Source organism: Haemaphysalis longicornis, unplaced genomic scaffold, assembly GCF_048455015.1.
Source record: "Haemaphysalis longicornis isolate Haplotype H1 unplaced genomic scaffold, Haemaphysalis longicornis Haplotype H1 scaffold_4, whole genome shotgun sequence".
NCBI classification, from domain to species: domain Eukaryota; kingdom Metazoa; phylum Arthropoda; class Arachnida; order Ixodida; family Ixodidae; genus Haemaphysalis; species Haemaphysalis longicornis.
In genome coordinates, this window is record NW_027526361.1 from 164,708,179 (window position 1) to 164,726,799 (window position 18,621).

The window sequence follows — 18,621 nt, forward strand, 5'->3', positions numbered from 1 at the left end:
CACAATGACAAACCCCAGAGGCTAACTTTTTCTCGATTAGCAGGATCCTCATCAATCTTGTTTACAGACGAAAGTATCGCACTGACTGGCCAATATTCCCACTTTCAGTGAAACAATCAGCCCCCATTGTTGTAGCTGCGTAGGGTGAACACGGGGCACGAAAGAGGACAGATAACATAAAGGTATACCCTGCACCGGCGCCAAACGCGGCGTCGCAACAAAGCAACAGGCTCACACGCCAAGCGATGCTCTTTCTGTACGTGCAGGTTGCACTCTCCTAACTGGTTCCTGCCACGCATGCGCGGCACGTCGTCACGACAATGCGCGGAGTGGGCTGAAGGCTACGAGCTCTTACAAAGAACTGCGTACGAACAGACGGGTACGGGAACACAAGAAGACAATTGTATTGTGTTGTGGTCCTTGTCTCCGTCCCCGTCAATTTAGTCACAGTTATTTGTAACATCAACCATTAACAACTCGCCCAAATATAAACCCTTCTACGGTCTCTGTCGTCCAGCGCTTTTTGATAGTATCAACTGGCCAAATGCCGATTCCAATTATGACATCTGGAGTCCTACGGAAAACAAGAGGAGTGTGCAATTTTTCTATTTCCCGATTGACCGATCGAAGCAGCTGAGGCGTACGGCGAAAATTCAGACAGGGTGTGCGCAACGGGAAAGGTGTAGAAGGAAATGTCCCCAGCCTCTTACCATTTGCTGCTGAAAGAAAAAAATGCAGTACATTTGCCACACTTGTTACCTAGTGTTTTGTAGCAGAGCGAACGTTGGAAATGGAAAAAAGACTCACACATTTCAATTTCACTGAGCGTGCGCGAATTACAGAGATGCACACGTATAAACACGAAAGAGAAATCGAGGAAGGCGCGTTGTACGCCGAATCGATTTGCGCCGCCACGTAGCTTTTAAACCAATGCTGAGAATGGCTTCGAGGAGCTTGACATGCAGTGTCGACACCCTCCGAGCGGGCATTCTCTTGGGCCTTTCACACACCGTTTACAGGGGATGTTGAGAGGATCAAATTTTGCGCCTAGTGATGTGCCATTCTGTACGAGCGTAGGGATCGAACCTATAGAGGTACGTTTTTTTACAGGAAATTAATTGCGAAACATTTGGGGAAAATTTGCGAAAAAGAAGAGCAAGTTACAAAGTAACAGACTTATCAAATTTTGACAGGGACGACAATTAGTGCGGGCGTAGAAACCGTGTTTTTATTTAGCCCTCCCAACGCCGTTCAGCGCCGTACCCCGAAGGTTAGGCGGCGGCTCTTCCAGTGAAGGAGACAACGATAGGCCCAACTGGGTCGTCATGAGCTTTGCGTGCAACGTTCTCTGCTTGAGACTCCTTGCAATCTCCATCTTGTGCTGTCGGAGTCTCCTTTTGTTTGCCGCTCCGCTCGCCACGTCGGGCTCCAGCAGAAGCGAGCGCGCACTGCGTGAGAACAATGTGTGTGAGCCTTAATCAATAAGGACGGAATGGAACGGGGGCCAGGCGGGGCCGCGGCACGTCGGACTCTCCTCCTCCGCCCACGTAGACGGCGCAGAAAAAGGACACGTCGCCCTCGCTGCCGCAGCGCCCTTTTTTGTTCCAACTCTGGGACGCCGCTTTACCAACCCGAAATTAACGGGCGACGAAAGCCGACAGATCGGCGGGATGGTTATGGCCTGTGGGGCAGCTGGGAGGAGCAGACGCCGCGAACGAAGCATCGAACGCCGCGCCGTTTGGGGGAGGAGCGTGTTCCGCTCAACGCCGGACCTGATATCGCTGGCACGCACTTCCCCGCTTTTGTCGATTGCGCGAGGGGGCGACTGCAACGCGAGACAAAAGACATAGACCAGAGGCCAGCGCCGCCGTGTTCTTTTTGTGTGTTCAGACGTCTTGTTCTACTACTGGATAAATAGATAAGCTATTTCTTTCTCTCTGTACACTACCGACTGCAATCCGAGAGTGGACGGAAGGGAAAAATGGCGGCGGCTTAGCTCAGATGACCTTTATTATTCAAAGCAAAAGCTTCCTTTGGTCTGGTGAAGTCTTGGTTAACCTTTGATTTAGCTCTATTGCCGACCACCTCTCAAAGCTGTTGCGTTCTGTGCAACGCTCACAGAAGGAGGCCGGGCGAACGTGGCGAACGCGGCGTTCATTCGCGACGAAGACACCGTTCCTCTTTGCCTTGTGCGAGACGAGTGACGTTGCCCATAACGACCCAGCGCCGCATGCATGGGAGGCTGCTGGGGTGGTTGACTGCCTCGGCCGCAGCGGTGGCGGCGACCACTGCTCGTTTTGCGCAGACGACTGGAAACATGGCCTTGTGCGCAGCCCCGAAGGCGGGCCCAGCGAACCACGCGGTGCACTTCGAGGGCTGTGTCGGAGAGGGTGTGTCTGCGGTCAAAAGGTCACCTTGCGCATCCTCCGCGAAATCGCTGGACGGAAGTAGTAAAGCTTTGCTTTAAAAAGCTGCCCTTTAGAGCTTGCAGCTGAATGCGCTTCGTCTTCCACCCAAGGCGGGCAACACATAGAAACAGAGAGCACCACTCACACAGAAATGGCGGCACAAACGCATAGTTGGCACCTCAAATGCCATTCAACGATGAGGTATGCTTTGCCATGTTTCATTAAAAATAGATGAGGAGCAATGACGCCCAACCAATTTCCGGATGAGGCAACCCGGAACCTGGTCGGCACATCCTGTGTGGTATGCGAAGTATATCCTGGCGAAAAATGGCAGCTCCTACAGCGAAGTTGTACATGCCTCCTTTTCTACATACAGCGTGGTGGCTAAATCGGTTTAGAGCTAACATTATTCGCACCCAAGAGATAGTGTCTTGTGTTTCTTCTTGAAGGGTGATATTTTCGCCGGTGTTCTTCAAATCCAGCTTGAAGGGATTCCAGGAGCGGCATCGTATTTCAGAGTTACGAAGTCTATTTTGTTACATTTATTTTAGCCCCACGGCCCTGGGATAACAGTAGCTACCAATAAATCTAAAGTGATGATAAATAAGGATTCCCAAAGCGCCCTCTTCAGCAATATATATGTAACGAAACGCTAGAACAAGTAGAAGAACGTAACTATCTCGGGTAGATTGTCAGTGCTGATCCTGACTTCGAGAGAAATCTGGTGCAGAAAAAGCATGCGCCGGAGTGCGTCAGCAAGCACTTCCAAATATGGAAAAGCGAGCTACCCTTATTACGGAAAAGAAGAATATGCAACCAATGAACCCTGCCGCTGATGCCATCTGGAGCGGAAACAACTGGAAAGCAAGCTTAGGACGAAGAATGATAGGAGTTGCACTGATAGACACGAAACGAGCTTTGTGCAACAGGAAACGCACTGGCGTAGATGATACCATAGTTGAACTAAGGAGGAGAGAGAGAGCGAGAGAGAGAGCGCGCGAGAGAGAGAGAGAGACAGAGAGAGAGAGAGAGAGAGAGAGAGAGAGAGAGAGAGAGAGAGAGAGAGAGAGAGAGAGAGAGAGAGAGCATTTTATGGAGCAAAAAATGAAAAAAAAGTGGGCACCGTCCGGGCTGCGGAAGGCGTGCGCTTGCGCATCCTGGGTTGATCATAGGAACAGACTAAGCGCCAGGCAGAACTGCAGGAAGGAAAACTGACAGGAAGGAGGCGCCCCAACAACTGGGCTTTATTCGCTCCAAAAGCGATTGTAAAGGCACAAAACACCATGTTATACTAGTTTGCACCACGTGTGGAAGCGATTACAGCTGCAACACCCTCCTTACTAATCATCCAGATAATCCACCTCGCTCGAAAGAAGATCAACTGAAGGCTTGCTTAGACATCGGTCCCTCGTATTTTTTATCACGTAGGCCTCGAATATTTCCCGTTCTTCTTTTTCGCGGTATGACTGTAACACTCGGGTCCTATCGAACGCTGGCACGCAGCCCCTTCGCTTGCATTCCGTGCAGTGGTCCTAAGTAGGCTGATTATGATGATGACACTTTGATGTGCCATACGTGCACGTTTCGGTGTTTTTGTCTTTCTTTGTTGTGCCGCAGTCTGTCTTCTTCGTCCTTTTGTTGCCAGGAAAAATGCGGCATTTTGAGGACCACTTGGTTGTTCGTGGGTATTGTTATAAAATACTGATTGATTGACTCATTGATAACGGGACCCGCTATACAAAATGGTCGATGGTACGAATGCTTGCGGAAAGTGGAAATACGGTTTTGCAAAGTGCAGTGCTTATTTGCTACAGCGGAAAGACGTTCCGAGAATGAGTGTTTGCATTAAGCCAGACGGATGAAATGCACATTAGCTGCACATTTTACTCAACAACCAAATAATCCAGCTCGAGAAGGTATAAAAGCCATAAATCTTGCTCATATGTGTCACCTCAGCAAAATGTTTTTCCGGACTGCGTGGCTGAAAAAGTGCCAAGAAAACGTGCCCAGCGAGCGCGAGCGAGAGAGAAAGAGAGAGGGGGGATGAAGAGAGTACAAGAGAGAGAGAGAGAGAGAGAGAGTTCCAAATGAACCACAACGCGCTGCGACTAACCGACAGGACGACAAGGAAACAACGTGCGCTCACGCAGGGGCGAGCAAGATAAACAGACGGGACAATGGCCCCACTCCGTGCATTTTGAGCGCGAACAAAGAGGAACAATTTTCTTTGCAAAAGAAAAAAAGAACCGCGAGCGAAGAATAAGAACCAAAGAACGAATTGTTTGCCACATGGGAGGGCGGTTTGTCGCGCGGAACTGGAGCTAGCGCCGCTAGTGTTGTCAGAGAGATTTGGCAATCATCCCGGACGCTGCTGCTTCGAGCTCCCTTTTCACATTACGAGTCAATTTAGAATGGGTCGCTTCGAGAAACGGGGACGGCGTTGCAGGACAGGGGAGATGACAGTGGGGAAGAGGAAAAGAGGCGCCCTTAAGTGACTCGCCACTCGGAAGAGCGCCGAGAGGCAAGAAATCGAGCGAAGGAACCGCGTTTCGCGGCGTGAAACAAGCCATTAATGGTCGTTGATTGGGAAATCTCAACCAATACATGGTGCTATGACTGTAGCAAAAGAAAAGGGTGCTTCCAGGTGTGCGCCTCAAGCGCTGCGCCTTAAAGCTTTCCGGACTTTTTCAACGCCAACCGTTTTTTCAGAGTTATAGGCCCACCGAAGAGACTTACTGGCCTAATGTACCTACCTACCTAGCTGATATAAATACCAAATCACTTCTTAGCTTGGAGAGAGAATAGAACAGCTGCGAAATCAAACTGAACCCCAATGACATGGCATGTCAGAACCAAAAAAAAAAGCAAGTACTGAACCTTCCAAGAAGGTTAGCAAGAAGCAATTCGACTACCAGTACTGACAGCATCGGGAATTTTCAATCCCAACCACCCCCCATGCCCCAGCCCCCCCGGCCCACAAGAGCTGCTTGCTGCAGGACCCGAGCGGTACAGGGCTCTAGCTACTACGAATAATGAAGGTAATAAACAGCAGATTCAATGCCCTGCACGCAAATAAAATCCAAAGAAAGATATCTGTGCCAGAAAATCCAAGAAAAAGGAAACAAGAAATTCTAGAAATGAGCGACGATGAAGGCGGAACGTCCATTGAAGGTTAAAAAAAAGCACAGGAATATTTGGAGATGTGACAGTGGAACTGCAGGAGCTTCCAAAAGAAAAGCAACAGCCTAAGACTGCACGTAGATCAATACCACGTAAAAGCGGAAGTTATAGGCCTTCATGAGGAAGGCGCAGGCGTAGCGCTTGTGGGATAACAGGTCATCATCGATGAAGACAATCCTCGCATAACTTCCCTGATCAGCAGCGACCTATCCGCAACTGAGCACGCGCTAAGCTCATCAGAATTAGAGCACGTGTCTCTAATTGAAATCATCCGAAACAAGAAGGGGAAGGAAGTACGTGCATTATTAACATATACAGTCTCCCTCGAAACAAGAAAGAAACGTTTCATTAAAACCTTCCGACAGACCATGAGGACAGCACAGAACCGACTTGTAATAATGGGCGACTTCAATGCACTCAATGGGGAGTGGGGTTATAACTTCATCTCACGTAAAGGACAAAACCTTGTCCAAGCTACGGAAAATGAAGACTTAAACCTGATAGCGAATTCCGAATACCCCATCAGAACAGAAATTCAAGCTAGCAGAGACAACTGGCCAGATCCCGCAATAATCAAGAACGCCGAAAGAATTAACTGGTCCATGATACAGGAAACACTAGGCAGTTTAAGGAGAGCTACGGCGCCCTCGCTGCAAGCTCGCTCCCTTACCCTCCGCGCCCGCCAAACGCCCACCGGCCTCGTGACCTGGGGACGTCAGCGCCCGAGGGATGACAAGTGGACGTGGATCGGCGGGCGGAGGTGTGGGAGAAGGGGGTGGGTGGCGCGGACACTCGGACTCGAGAAATTTGGGTGCGTGCTCTTGGCCGGTGTACCATGACTAGCCTTCATGTGAGTACAGTTCTCGTACGCTACCGCAGTGTGCCTGATTCCTTTGGATGACGTAGAGAGCAGGCCCAGAGCAGTGACAATTGTTAATAAGCTCATCAAATCCTGCGGCGATGATCAGAAGAACCTTAATAGAGGCCAAAATCACCAATTGGGAGAAATACAGGAAAAAGTCGCTTTCATTGCGTGAGATAACATCTATATAGGAGTGGAGTAAAAAACTAAAAAAATACCTGGATGGAGCGATAGAGGTTAAACGCCCAGACTCCGAACAAAATGTAGACAAACACTTATGGAAAGCAAGGCGTAAGGCGTAGCTCGGTCAAGAGATGGAAAAGGCAAAAGTGCCACAGGAAGATCAAAAACAAAACTTAGGAAATAAGAATAAGAGCACGAGGATACGCAGACCAAGTTGGACAACAAGATTGTACTGAATTCTGCTACTGCTTTAAGGGCACGTTGAGCACCTCAAAAGCCCGGGCCATTCTCAGAAGCACGATTGACCCAGCCAAAATAAGGACTCGAAACCACAGAACCTCTAGAAAGCTAGCGCATCAGTTTCAAGGCAATAACGAAGAATTGCGGAAATCCATGAAAGACAAACTCCTAGGCACACAGACTACGGCACCCTGCAGTCTACCATGGGAGGCAAACAGGAATAAAGTCCTAGAGGCAGAAATAACTAAGCAAGAAGTGAGGGCAGCAATCAGCGCAGCAGGAAAAAACACAGCCGCGGGTGCGGACCGCATAACAAATGCAATGATTAGAATTTTAAGCGAAGGCCATATAGAGGCATTAACAAGGTACATTAATGAAGAACTCTGAAGAAAATACAAAGTCCCAAGGCAATGCCAAAATAATAGCGATTCCCAAGCCTGGGAAGAAATCAGGAACAGAAGCGCTTCGGCCAATCTCACTGACATCCTGTCCCGGGGAAGGTCTATGAAAGAATAATACTAAACTGGCTGCAAGACTACATCCAAGATAACGACCACCTGCCGCACACCATGGTAGGCTACGGAGCGGGTCTTTCCACGAAGGGCGTCATCTTGCTCTTAAAGAAGAGGCGCTCACAAACATTCCCAAGAGAAGTGGACACATATCTATGGCCCTAGACTTAAAAGGGCCTTTTGATAATGTGTCACAGGTTCGCCATTCTAAAAGAGCTCAATAACCCCCACTGCAAAGGGAGAATTTACAATTATGCAAAAGGTTTTTTATCGGGAAGAACCACAACCACAGGGATAAGGGAAGTCAGATCCAAAGGACTAAAAATTCCAAACAAAAACACGCCTCAAGTACCTATAATGTCACCACTATACTTCGATGTAGCAATGATGATGCTAGCGAAAAAAACTCTAGCAAATACGAAACATTCACCATATGCTATATGGGAATGATGTAGCAATATGGACAACCAAAGGAAAGCAAGGAAAGCAAAGCAGAAGGAAAGCGACGACAGCGGTTTTAGATGTGCTGCGAGAAGCCAGAAATAATCAGGAACCATAACAGCGGATACGAAAGCGCGGGAGATCTAAATGTCCCGCTCAAGGAGAAAAATTTAAAAAAGTTACACTACTCAGAGTACTCGGACTGTGGATACAGAGTAACCTAATGACCAACTACACTGCACAGATAAGACCACACAACAAATGATACGAATGATCAGAAGAATACCAAAGAGCACAACGGCAATGGGAGAAAAGGGCTCTCTCCGTATGTTTCAAGCCTTGATGGTCAGCAGAGTGGCGTACACCCCACCATATCACCGGCTAAACAGACAAGAGAGTAATCAAATAGCAGCAACGTTAAGAGGCGCTTATAAAATCCAATAGGTCTCCCTCAATGCACAACCACGAGTAGGCTGCAAAAATTGGGCATAACAAACACCTTCGAGGAGGTCAAAGAAACCACTGTGATTGTTTAAAAAGAAAGGCTGCAGTACACTAGAACACGTCGAGCCATCCTCCACAAACGTAGCCGTGCCCGCTGATAAAACAAACATCAAAACCAAAGTCGACCTTTGCAATGACAAGCGCAGAAAACTATTTATAGCACCAATACCAAGACACATGGACAAGACAGCCCACCAAGGCAGAAGAAAAGCAAGAGTAGAATATATAGAACGAAAACTTCCAGGACACCCTAATGTAGGTTGCACCGACGCAGCAATGTACAAAAACAACCGCGATGCGGTGGCGACTGTAATTCATTCTCATCACAACCTAATAGACTGTTCCACTATCAAGAACACGAACACCGAGAAAGCGGAGGCCGCAGCACTGGCGCTTGCTCTCGACCACGGGGAGAGGCAGCAGAAGATCCTGCACATAATTACGAACTCCAAACAGGCATTATACGAATTCGTTACAGGAAGGATATCACGAATGGGAGCAAACCGGCTGAGCAAGATCAGGGGAAGGCACCATGGACCGCGCAGATTTACCTGAACCCCCGGCCACGAGGAACTGGTAGGGAACCAAGCGGCCAACACCACTGCCCATGAATTGATGAACCGGGCGGGCGACAACACGTTGGTTTTCTGCCGTCTAACCCACGGCTATGGGGGAAAAGATAGAAGCATTTAGGACAGCGAGGCTACTAAACCCGCCCCTCACAAAGAGCTAAATGCAATGAAAGCCACCTCCTGGAGACACATGCGAACAAATACTTATCGAAACGTCCACAGTTATAGCCTCATGTACCCTAGAAAACACTGCTCAGATTTTCCAACCTGCAGCAGCACTTTCCACACTATACCCCATCACCTGGGAGTGCAACAGCAATTGGCGTGCCGACACAACTCCAGAGAAAAAAATGTGAGCTGCGAGAGGCAGCCCTAGCCAGCTTGACCCTGAAAGACCAGATTCATGTGGTCAACCTGGCTCGGGAGAACGCCAGACTCAGTGGTATCATGAACTAGGGATTCGACCCATCAGCGGCACTGTGTTTCAATAAATTCAGTCCTTCTACACTTACCTCAAGCGACAAATCCGTCAAAAAAAGTTCGTCAACCATGCCAAGCAGGTTGAAATGAACAGATAGACAAAATGCTACTGGTAAGAAAACCACATTTGGGGCGATACGCAACTAACTGACTCACAAAACCGATACACTGACGTGACCAGTAGCTAGGTTATGGATAGGCCCCACACATGTAACAAACTCCTCTCCCCCCCCCCTCGCCCCCCCTGACTGGATCTCTAACTCTTATGTATCCACATCCTCATTCAATGCAGAGCACTTGATACAACACGGCGCAAACTCTTCCCACAGCTACAGAGACAACATATTCTACTATAACCATCATGCTTTTTAGTCCGGCATTTCATCAAACGCGCTTTTGAGTTTTTCATATAGATAAAATATTTAGACCATATTTCTTCATCAGCTATTTTTATTTGCTTTTGTTTAATTTCACATTTTTTTATACAAAGGGGTTTTAGTTTTCACGTTATGCCAGTGTTGTTAGATAACTTTGTTTTTCCACTCCTTGCCTTGGTTGGCCTTGCGACATTAAACACTAACCGGCATCGTCATCATTTTTTCACAAATGCAGAATCTTTAAAAGTAGCAAAAAAACTGACCACACAGCTCTAGCGTTTTTTAAATTCCAAGGAAAGATTGGATAATTGTCTAAGTACTCAAACAAATACTGAAATGCTGAAACACAAACTAGTGGAAAGAACTAGCAGTAGTCACTTTGGAAATACTCTGTTAAATCGCAGGTACTCTTGAATCAAAACATGACCATAACCATAGTTTGAAGAATATGATTCAAAAGGGTAATCGTTGGGGCATAGCTTTGAATTTAAATAAAAGTGTATTCATGCGTGAAACACGGAAAACCTACTCGAATTACACACAAGGTCATTACCCCGACCGCAAGTCACCGATTTTAAATATTTAGTAGTAACACCCACTACTAGTAGTAGTAACACCCACTACTACTACTAGTAGTAACACCCAGTAGTAACAGTCATTTTTCCTTTAAGCAACATATTGAAAACATGTCCTTGCCAGCCTCCCACAAACTGCATTCTTTTACGACAAAAATAGCAATATCCTTCCATATGTTGAAGTCATGGCATATATCAATCAATAAACAGATCACAGCTTCATATGGTACATATATTTGCGCGCAATAAGAGCTCCACGTTTCAAAAGTAACATGAATGGACTTGAAAGAATTTGCACCTCATAGCATGGTTCTTCTGGCAGAAGAACACCAATAGGTCTTAGTCTGACCGGAAATGAAGTCTTTTCTCTCTGTCTTCGAACACGAACATAATCTGAAGAAAAATCCGTAGGAAGGCTTTAAGGTAGACATATTTAGTCCCCTCATCCACCTTGCGATCTCGTGAGGGCTGACGGCGTTGAGCGGCTCGAGCCGCGACGGCGGACATTTGGTCTCAATTTTTTGGCTCGATTTGCACATTATCTGGAAACCTATATAGGGAAAATATGCGTGACACCATCACCAGGGAACCACGATACGATGCTTCGCAAGTAGAAGTACATTTAACTTTTATTTTTTCGACCAACGATGGCAGTTCTGCCATCGGACCCCTATCAATCAAAAGCCGAGGCGACCACCCTACAGCGACTACGTACCAACTCACTCATTCTACCAGCGCTGTACTAAATGCCATGTACCCCGCTTTCTGCAAGTACTACCCCAAACTGGCACCCTGAACAACCACATGCTATGGGAGGGTCAGTGAACCGCGCCCCATCTTACCACGAGCATGAGAGCAGTGGGCGGCCAGCAGGAACAGCGCTTCCCGCAATAAAGGACTCAACGACACCGGCTGGCCGACCAACCATCAGCGCGCGGTATTTATTCACTCACTCGCTCCGCGGACGTACGAGGGATGCAACTGGCCGAAAGAAACTTGTTAGAGATTCTCGGCTGTACGCGCCAAGTGTCCAATTGTTCGTCTGCAAACCCGTTGTTAGACGTGTTTTACTCTTGCTTGGGTGTCTTAGCCTGTTCCGTCTCGTTGTGTGGGGCGCACCTGCTCGGCCCAGTGAACGTCCTCAGTGAGAAGTAAATGGCCGAACGAAGTAAACAGACAAAAATGACATGATTAGAGGGTATACGTTCCTTCCAACAAACAATATACCGCTACATCGTACGCAAAAAGTTGGGTGAATTCCAGTCATAGGAGTTTGCCGCGCTTTCGATTGTTTGTCCTGGATGCAGCATGAAGGTTGACGTTGGATGTTGGCTGAATTATTATGCATTTTCAGTGGGGTTTGTAATTGCTGAAGCGATGTTATAACTTCACACGATCAATATGGTGATGGAGAAATGCCCGGGGTGTAATCAACACCTATATATAGCCTTCATGGATTATGTGTAAGCATTTGACTCGGTCGAAACCTCAGTAGTCATGCATGCATTGCGGAATCATTCTGTAGATGAGCATCACGTAAGAATAGTAGAGGATATCTACAATGGGTCCACAGGTACCATTGTCCTTCATAAGGAGAGCAGTAAAATACTCATCAGGAAGGGCATCAGATAAGGAGACACAATCTCCCCAACGTTATTCACAGCATGTTTCAAAACATTGGGTCGGGAACGAAGGGCGTAAGGGATAGTGGAGAATACCTCAGTAACCTCAGATTTGCTGATGACGTTGCCTTGCTAAGTAACTCGGGCGAAGAATTGCAAAGGATGATTACCGAACTGGACAAGCAGAGTAGAATCATGGGCCTGAAATTTAATATGCAGATAACTAAAGTAATGCTGAATAGCCTCGGGAGAGCACAGCGGTTTGAGATAGGTGGGGAGGCAGTGGAAGTGGTAAGCGAATATATCTAGTTAGGCAAAGTAGGGACTCCTGATTTCAACCATGAGGCGGAGATAATTACAAGAATAAGAATTGGGTGGAGTGCATTCGGTAGGCATTCTCAGATAATGAATGGCATCCTACCATTTTTCCCTAAAGATGAAAGTGTATAACTGCTGCATCTTACCGGTACTCACCTTCGGGGCAGAAGCTTGGGGGTTCACTAAGAGCGTTGAACTGAAATTCAGGATTACTCAGCGAGCAATGAACGGAATATGATAGGTGTAACGTTAAGGGACAAGAAGAGAGCGGAGTGGGTCAGGGAACAAGCGCGTGTTAAGGGCATGTTAGTATAAATTAAGAAGAAATGGACGTGGGCAGGTCACGTAATGCGAAGGCAAGAAAACCGTTGGTCATGAAGGGTAACAAAGTGGATCCCCAGAGAAGGCAAACGTGGCAGGGGGCGGCCGAAAGTTAGATGGGCAGATGAGATCAAGAAGTTTGTGGGGATAAATTGGTCGCAGTTAGCACACAACCGGGATAGTTGGAGATCTAGGGAAGAGGCCTTTATGTTGCAGTGAGCGTAGAAAGGCTGATGATTAGGATGTTACAGAGTTCCAAAGAACAATGATGGTTTAAACATCCGACCGAAGTATTGAAATTAAGTACAGAAGCAAGGCAAGGAAGTAAGTGCGTACTTAAGAACGGTGAAAACGCCAGAACAACGAATAAAAGAACTATTCTATTTAGCAAGGAGCGAGATGAAACTCATTCCGTAATTGAGTTCGCTACATAAAATTTTAGGCAGCGATGTTGTATAAACTAACGCTTCATCATTTATTCGAGCAATTTTAGCATTTTTCAGTTCTCATATTATTTATGCAAAACACATATTTGACTGGAAACGTGTGTTTTTTTCGTACGAAGCAATTTCAGGCGGCCGGGAAATCAGTACAGTACAGACGTAGCCGTTTACCAACTTCTATAGTACGGACTTACGCTTTCACGAGCATTTGAATCTTGACAAAGTGGACGGGCACATACAACAGAGAATTCAAAATAGCTTGGAGCCAGTTGGCCTCGGGTAAATGTACGTCTAGCCCTGGGCACTGACTTCAGCAGTAAAAATATCAAATGGTTTTTGCTTAGTTTGCAATGATTTGCAGTTCTCCGTGCCCTAAAATATGCAGAACATCAGATGATGGCGATATTACCAGGCAAGAAGCGAGCTTTAACAAAGGGCGCTGTGCGCACCTTTCCAGGATATAATCATAACTAAAGTATCTCGCTCTTAAGATACCGCATTAGTGCGGTTATCGATATACGTTCTTGCAATTGTTCAGCCAGAATACACAAAGTACGTCGGCTTGGAAGGAGCCCGCCGACATAAATACTCAACATATAATTTTAGTCCTTGGTTCGACGAAAAGCCGCCTGGTCAGGTCGTATGCTCATAATGAAGTTGCGGTTACTGACCAAGTCAAATCAACAATTCTGACATTTCCGTTCCCATACGGAATTCTTGACCACAATAAGGTGAAGCAAGCCGTCTTCGCGGTTTTCGTCCTTTCAAAACGTGTCGTGATGACCATGAGCAGATACCGGGGATGTTGTCGTAATGTCTAGGATCCGAAACGTGAGATTTTTTTTATTCACTTTGTCACTGGCAGCAACTTCGTTATGCGAATACACCATTTTGATCCTTAATTAAGACAAAATTGTAATCCCTCGGGATGCGTAAGTCTTTGCATTAGAACACGGACTTTGCGCCAAATATGCTGCCTTTTGTCTTCACAAAACAGAAATCCGTGACTCACAGTACTACAAGCGAACGGTATTCCCCAGCGCAGAATGTAGCGGGAGACGGGAAAGCGTTCGACTGCCGTGCGCGGTCTCCGCATGCCTTTCAGTGAGTGCTCGCGACGGAGGCAGGTGCCGCCCAGGGCGGGAGGGGCGGTGCAGCCTGACCCCGGTGACGTAACGGCGGCCTCTCCTCGGCGAAACAAAGGGGCGCTCCACTGGCGGCGTCCCACCGCCGGCAGGGATAGCGCACGCGGTCGAGACAAAGCCCCGCGCGCCGGCTGCGCCGCGTGACAGTCGTGCCGTGCGGCAGAGCCAGCTGTCGGTGGCCCAGAGGATGACTCACCCTTGTGCATGCCGGTGTACTTGTCCTTTAGCACGATGAGCTCGTAGATCTTGCCGAACTGCTCGAAGAGCGGTCGCAGGTCCTTCTCATCCAGGTTACGCGGGATTTGACCCACAAACAGCTTGATGGCGTCGTGGTCTTTGACAGCCGCCAGCTCGCCGTTGCCGTTGTGGATGACAACCGAATCCAGTACTCCGTTGTGAAGCGCCATGCTGGGGAACTCACAACACAACATGCATGCGACCGTGGAGGAAGCGGCAGGCGGCACACTCGCTCACTCGGCTCGCAAAAACTCGACGCGGTCTGCGAGGCGCGCGCCGGACCGCGCGGCATCGGCGTGCGCCGCGCATGCGCGCCGGGATGTCACTCGTGCTGCCATTGGCCCGGCGGGGCTCACGTGGGAGCGCCCAGTTTGACTGCCCTCTGCCTCTTCCCGGCGGCATCGCTCGGGCCGCGGGCCCGGCGGGGTTTTCCCGCATCCCGACGCTGAAAGGGGAAGCGCTCCCGAGGCGCGCTCGGCGACGGGCTTTCGGGGTGTCTCATCCCACCCAGAGAGTCCCCGCGTGTTTGGAGTGCAGAGCATTTTGAGCTTTTCGCCACTCTACCTTGCGTGGCATCGTTCGTGAAGGACGGTATGCTTATGGCTTTTTTGTCGATAACGGAGAGTGTTTCGAAAGTGAATTTAAGAAGCAAAAGTCGTGCAGCAGAAGTTTGAATATTGCTCATACGGTCACTGCTTCAGATGAGACCACAGAACATAACTATTGGCACTCGCCTGACGCCTACAAAATAAAGCACAATAAAATGAAGTACTATAACACAAAGTAGTTTCCTGAGTTTAAGTAAGGATACGATAACATAAAAGAGCAAGGCATAGCCTTATTTCGTGTACTGGAGTGGAAACTGGCGCTACAGCTGGAAGCTGCCCCGCGGTAATTCTTGCTTACTAATTAATTTACTTAGTTCATTGGTTATTACTTGGTTATTAATCAAGGTTATTATTAATCGTGGTTGCTTGGTTTTTAATCGAGGTATGCAAAGAGGTTATGCAGATAAGAATTAACGAACACGCCCACACAATTTCGCCCCCCCATTGCGGCGCAACATCGACTGATGGTCACGCTTCATCGAAGCCTGCATCAGCCACGGCACGTCCGTGCAAGCAGAGCCCGCCGAACGAGGCGGCGCAGAGATGTGTCTACCAGCGGTGGGAAGGACGCCGGTGTTCGCTGGCTTGCCGTGTTTTTTCTCGGTCAGCTCTGCAGCTTGAGCTTTACTTTCAGTGCTTAAAAAAACACGAACACTTTATTTCACTTGCAAAATCATCAGTCAGAGATTTCAACTTTCTGTTCAGTAATAAACAGGGATAAAGGCGAGTGTTGGCATTGCTTTGTTCGTGAAAAGGTTAAACTGCACTTCGTTAGCATGGTTTGGTCAAGTCGTAACGTAGTAATATCGGCGGGTCTAGTTCTTGTTTTGTAAATGGCGCAATCGTCTGGCAATAGGTGAACCACTGACGCTGCGTGGCAGGCCAAGCCATTAGGGTATGCAAGATTAGGACAGAAGGGGGCGTAGACAACACTCCGGTTTTCACCCCACTTCCCAACGGCTATGGGGTAAAGCTACAAGCAGTCAGCTTTTGCCCAGTCAACTCCAAATAAAACGTCAGTACGGTTAGGGACGTAGTTCAGGGTTATCGCTGTTTATTCCTACTGACTGGGAAAGGTTATTTAACCATCTCAGGGTAAATAGCGTAGTGTTTTCTTCAAGATGAAGTTTTCAAGTTCTGAGCATTCATTAGCTACCCGGTCAAGAGCCTCATGAAAATCTATAAGCACGGCATCGACACGAAGAGAAAAGGTCAGCACAGCATGAAGAGCTAGTAAGTAGTTCGAAAAGCTGCCATTGAAATAACTTTTGTCGATAGCCATGTTGGTTGCTTAAGAGAAAATTATCAAGTTAAGATGAGCCGTTATATTTCTGAAAAGAACACGCTCGACTAGTTTGCATATTATGGATGTCAGAGAGAAAGGTCTGTAGTTATTAGGCAGTGTATTATCGCCAGACTTGATATTGTAATAACGTGAGCGCATTTCAAATCCTCGGGCATGCAACCTGATTCTGAGGATTGCTGGAAGAATAAAGCGAGCAAGATGGCTGGCAAAGGCCTTGTTAGTTTTAAGATATGTTGAGTGGTACACGTGGATTTGCGCACGATAAATTATGTGCAGTGACTGTGGTACCTGATAAACGGCTAAGAATAATTGACTGTGGCAGGCTTAGGCTGCTATCAGACGGTCGGTCGATAGTGTGGGGTTGGGGAAAAAATTGGACAAGTTTTTCGGCGCATTTGGTTAAGCTACCATGCCACTGCTTACAACGACAGACTTTGTAAATATTCAACCCGCTGATTTACGCCAAACTCTCAATTTAATTATAAATATAAATGTAGCTCTCATTCTCTTGCAGAAATATTATCACGCTAGACACATGCATCAATTAAACTGAGGACGTTGGATGTTTGTCTTAAGACGGACGAGCACTGTGCAGTTTATGTATTTTCCCGAAGTATCAAAAAAGCTTCGGTAGCGCAATTGGACGCAGTACACTCTGGCATGGTGGGAGGCACGCCATTAGACAACGTGGAATGTCAACTCTTGTGGACGCGGTAAGGCGACTGTACTCCGCCTCAACCACTACTTGCACACTATAACGAATTACTCTACTCTCGGTAGCGATTAATAGGGCATGAAGATACGCCACTGTCATGCGTAATTTATTTATTTATTTATTTATTTATTTATTTATTTATTTATTTATTTATTTATTTATTTATTTATTTATTTATTTATTTATTTATTTATTTATTTATTTATTTATTTATTTATTTATTTATTTTCCTGCCCCAAGAGCCCGTCAGGCCATTAGAGTGAGGGGGGCTTGGGGTAATACAAAGCAATTGCAGGCCAGGACAAAAAACACAGTTGAGCGAATACGTACAACTGCGAATACATAAATAAAAAAGTCAGTGTTAAAATGCAGCGAACAAGGCAAGCAACACAGTACGACCATGTTTTGCCTGAGAGAACCAGTTCGAAAGACACCTTCCGGGGGGAGGTATCTGAGAAAAGCGGCCTCAAATGAAGATGGATCCCTTACAGAGTACATGCTGTGCATAGATGGTTACAACCATGTAGTGTAGGACAAGGAGAGATGATTTGAATGTTTCTGTACGGGCAAGAACCGGTGATAACTTCTGCGCATGATCAGTCTGTAAGGAAATGTGGTGCGCTGAAACAATATGTCCCGAGGTAAATTGCGATTAATTGTAATACGTACAGTACAGCACGAAACAATTTACGATGGAGATTCGGGATTTAGTAGATTCAGGGAATTTTAGAAGAAGGATACGATTTGGTTTGGGGATTACGAACACAAAATAAACCTTGAAGCCTTGTTCTGGGCTGCCCCGAGTAGATTATTCAAATTGGTTATGTGGGGGTTCCAGATATGGGAGACGCATTCCACCTGTTCAAAGTAATAAAAGCATGAAGACCAGTGTTTAGTCTTGTGTTAGCTCAAATAAACCAGGTAATTAAAGACGTATTAGTTTAAAAGCTTTATTTGGAATTTATTCTATATGAGTTCGCTATGACAGATGAGATGTTAAACACACACGCTGTTACGGTGTTTCAATGTTGTTATGTTTTCAATAACAGCACCGTTTATTGCATAACCGTTTTTAGGCATTACGGAAAGCATAGTAAACGCCACGTGTTTGGGTTTCTCGGTATTTCCCAGCATTTGACATATGTCGCACAACTCAATCTCGTAGTAAAGATCAGTTACATCATGTGGTGAGGTTATATCTGTATATACAAAACACAATCATCAGAAAAAATCTGTATGACTGAAGTAATATTAGTCGCAATATCATTTATATAGACAAAGGAAAGTACAGGGCCCAAGACAGAGGCCTGCGGAACAACCGATTTATTTAACTGAGTGTACGGTGTAACCTGCCGACGTGACACAGGCGATGAGGCGCGCCGTAGTGGGGGGCTCGGGATTAATTTTGACCCCCCGGGGATCTCTAACATGCGCCGAAATCTCGTACATACAGGCGTTGTTGCTTTACGCCTTCACCAGAAAAGCGACCCACGCTCTCGTGCTCAGCAGCACAACGGCTTTGCCACTGAGCTACCGTGGCGGATTGCAAGAACCGATTTAACACAAGCGCTT

The 18,621-nt window shown here is 47.0% G+C and overlaps 1 protein-coding gene across 1 annotated transcript in view; it reads right to left on the reverse strand.

Annotated features, from left to right (window-relative positions):
• Positions 1 to 14,728, reverse strand: part of LOC144180085 (CUGBP Elav-like family member 4) — a 316,375-nt gene extending 301,647 nt beyond the window's left edge. The window contains exon 1 of the mRNA XM_077708493.1: positions 14,380 to 14,728. Coding sequence (XP_077564619.1) covers positions 14,380 to 14,614 — 235 coding nt within the window. The 5' untranslated portion in view covers positions 14,615 to 14,728. The remainder of the gene's footprint in view (positions 1 to 14,379) is intronic.
• Between the last annotated feature and the right edge of the window lie 3,893 nt (positions 14,729 to 18,621).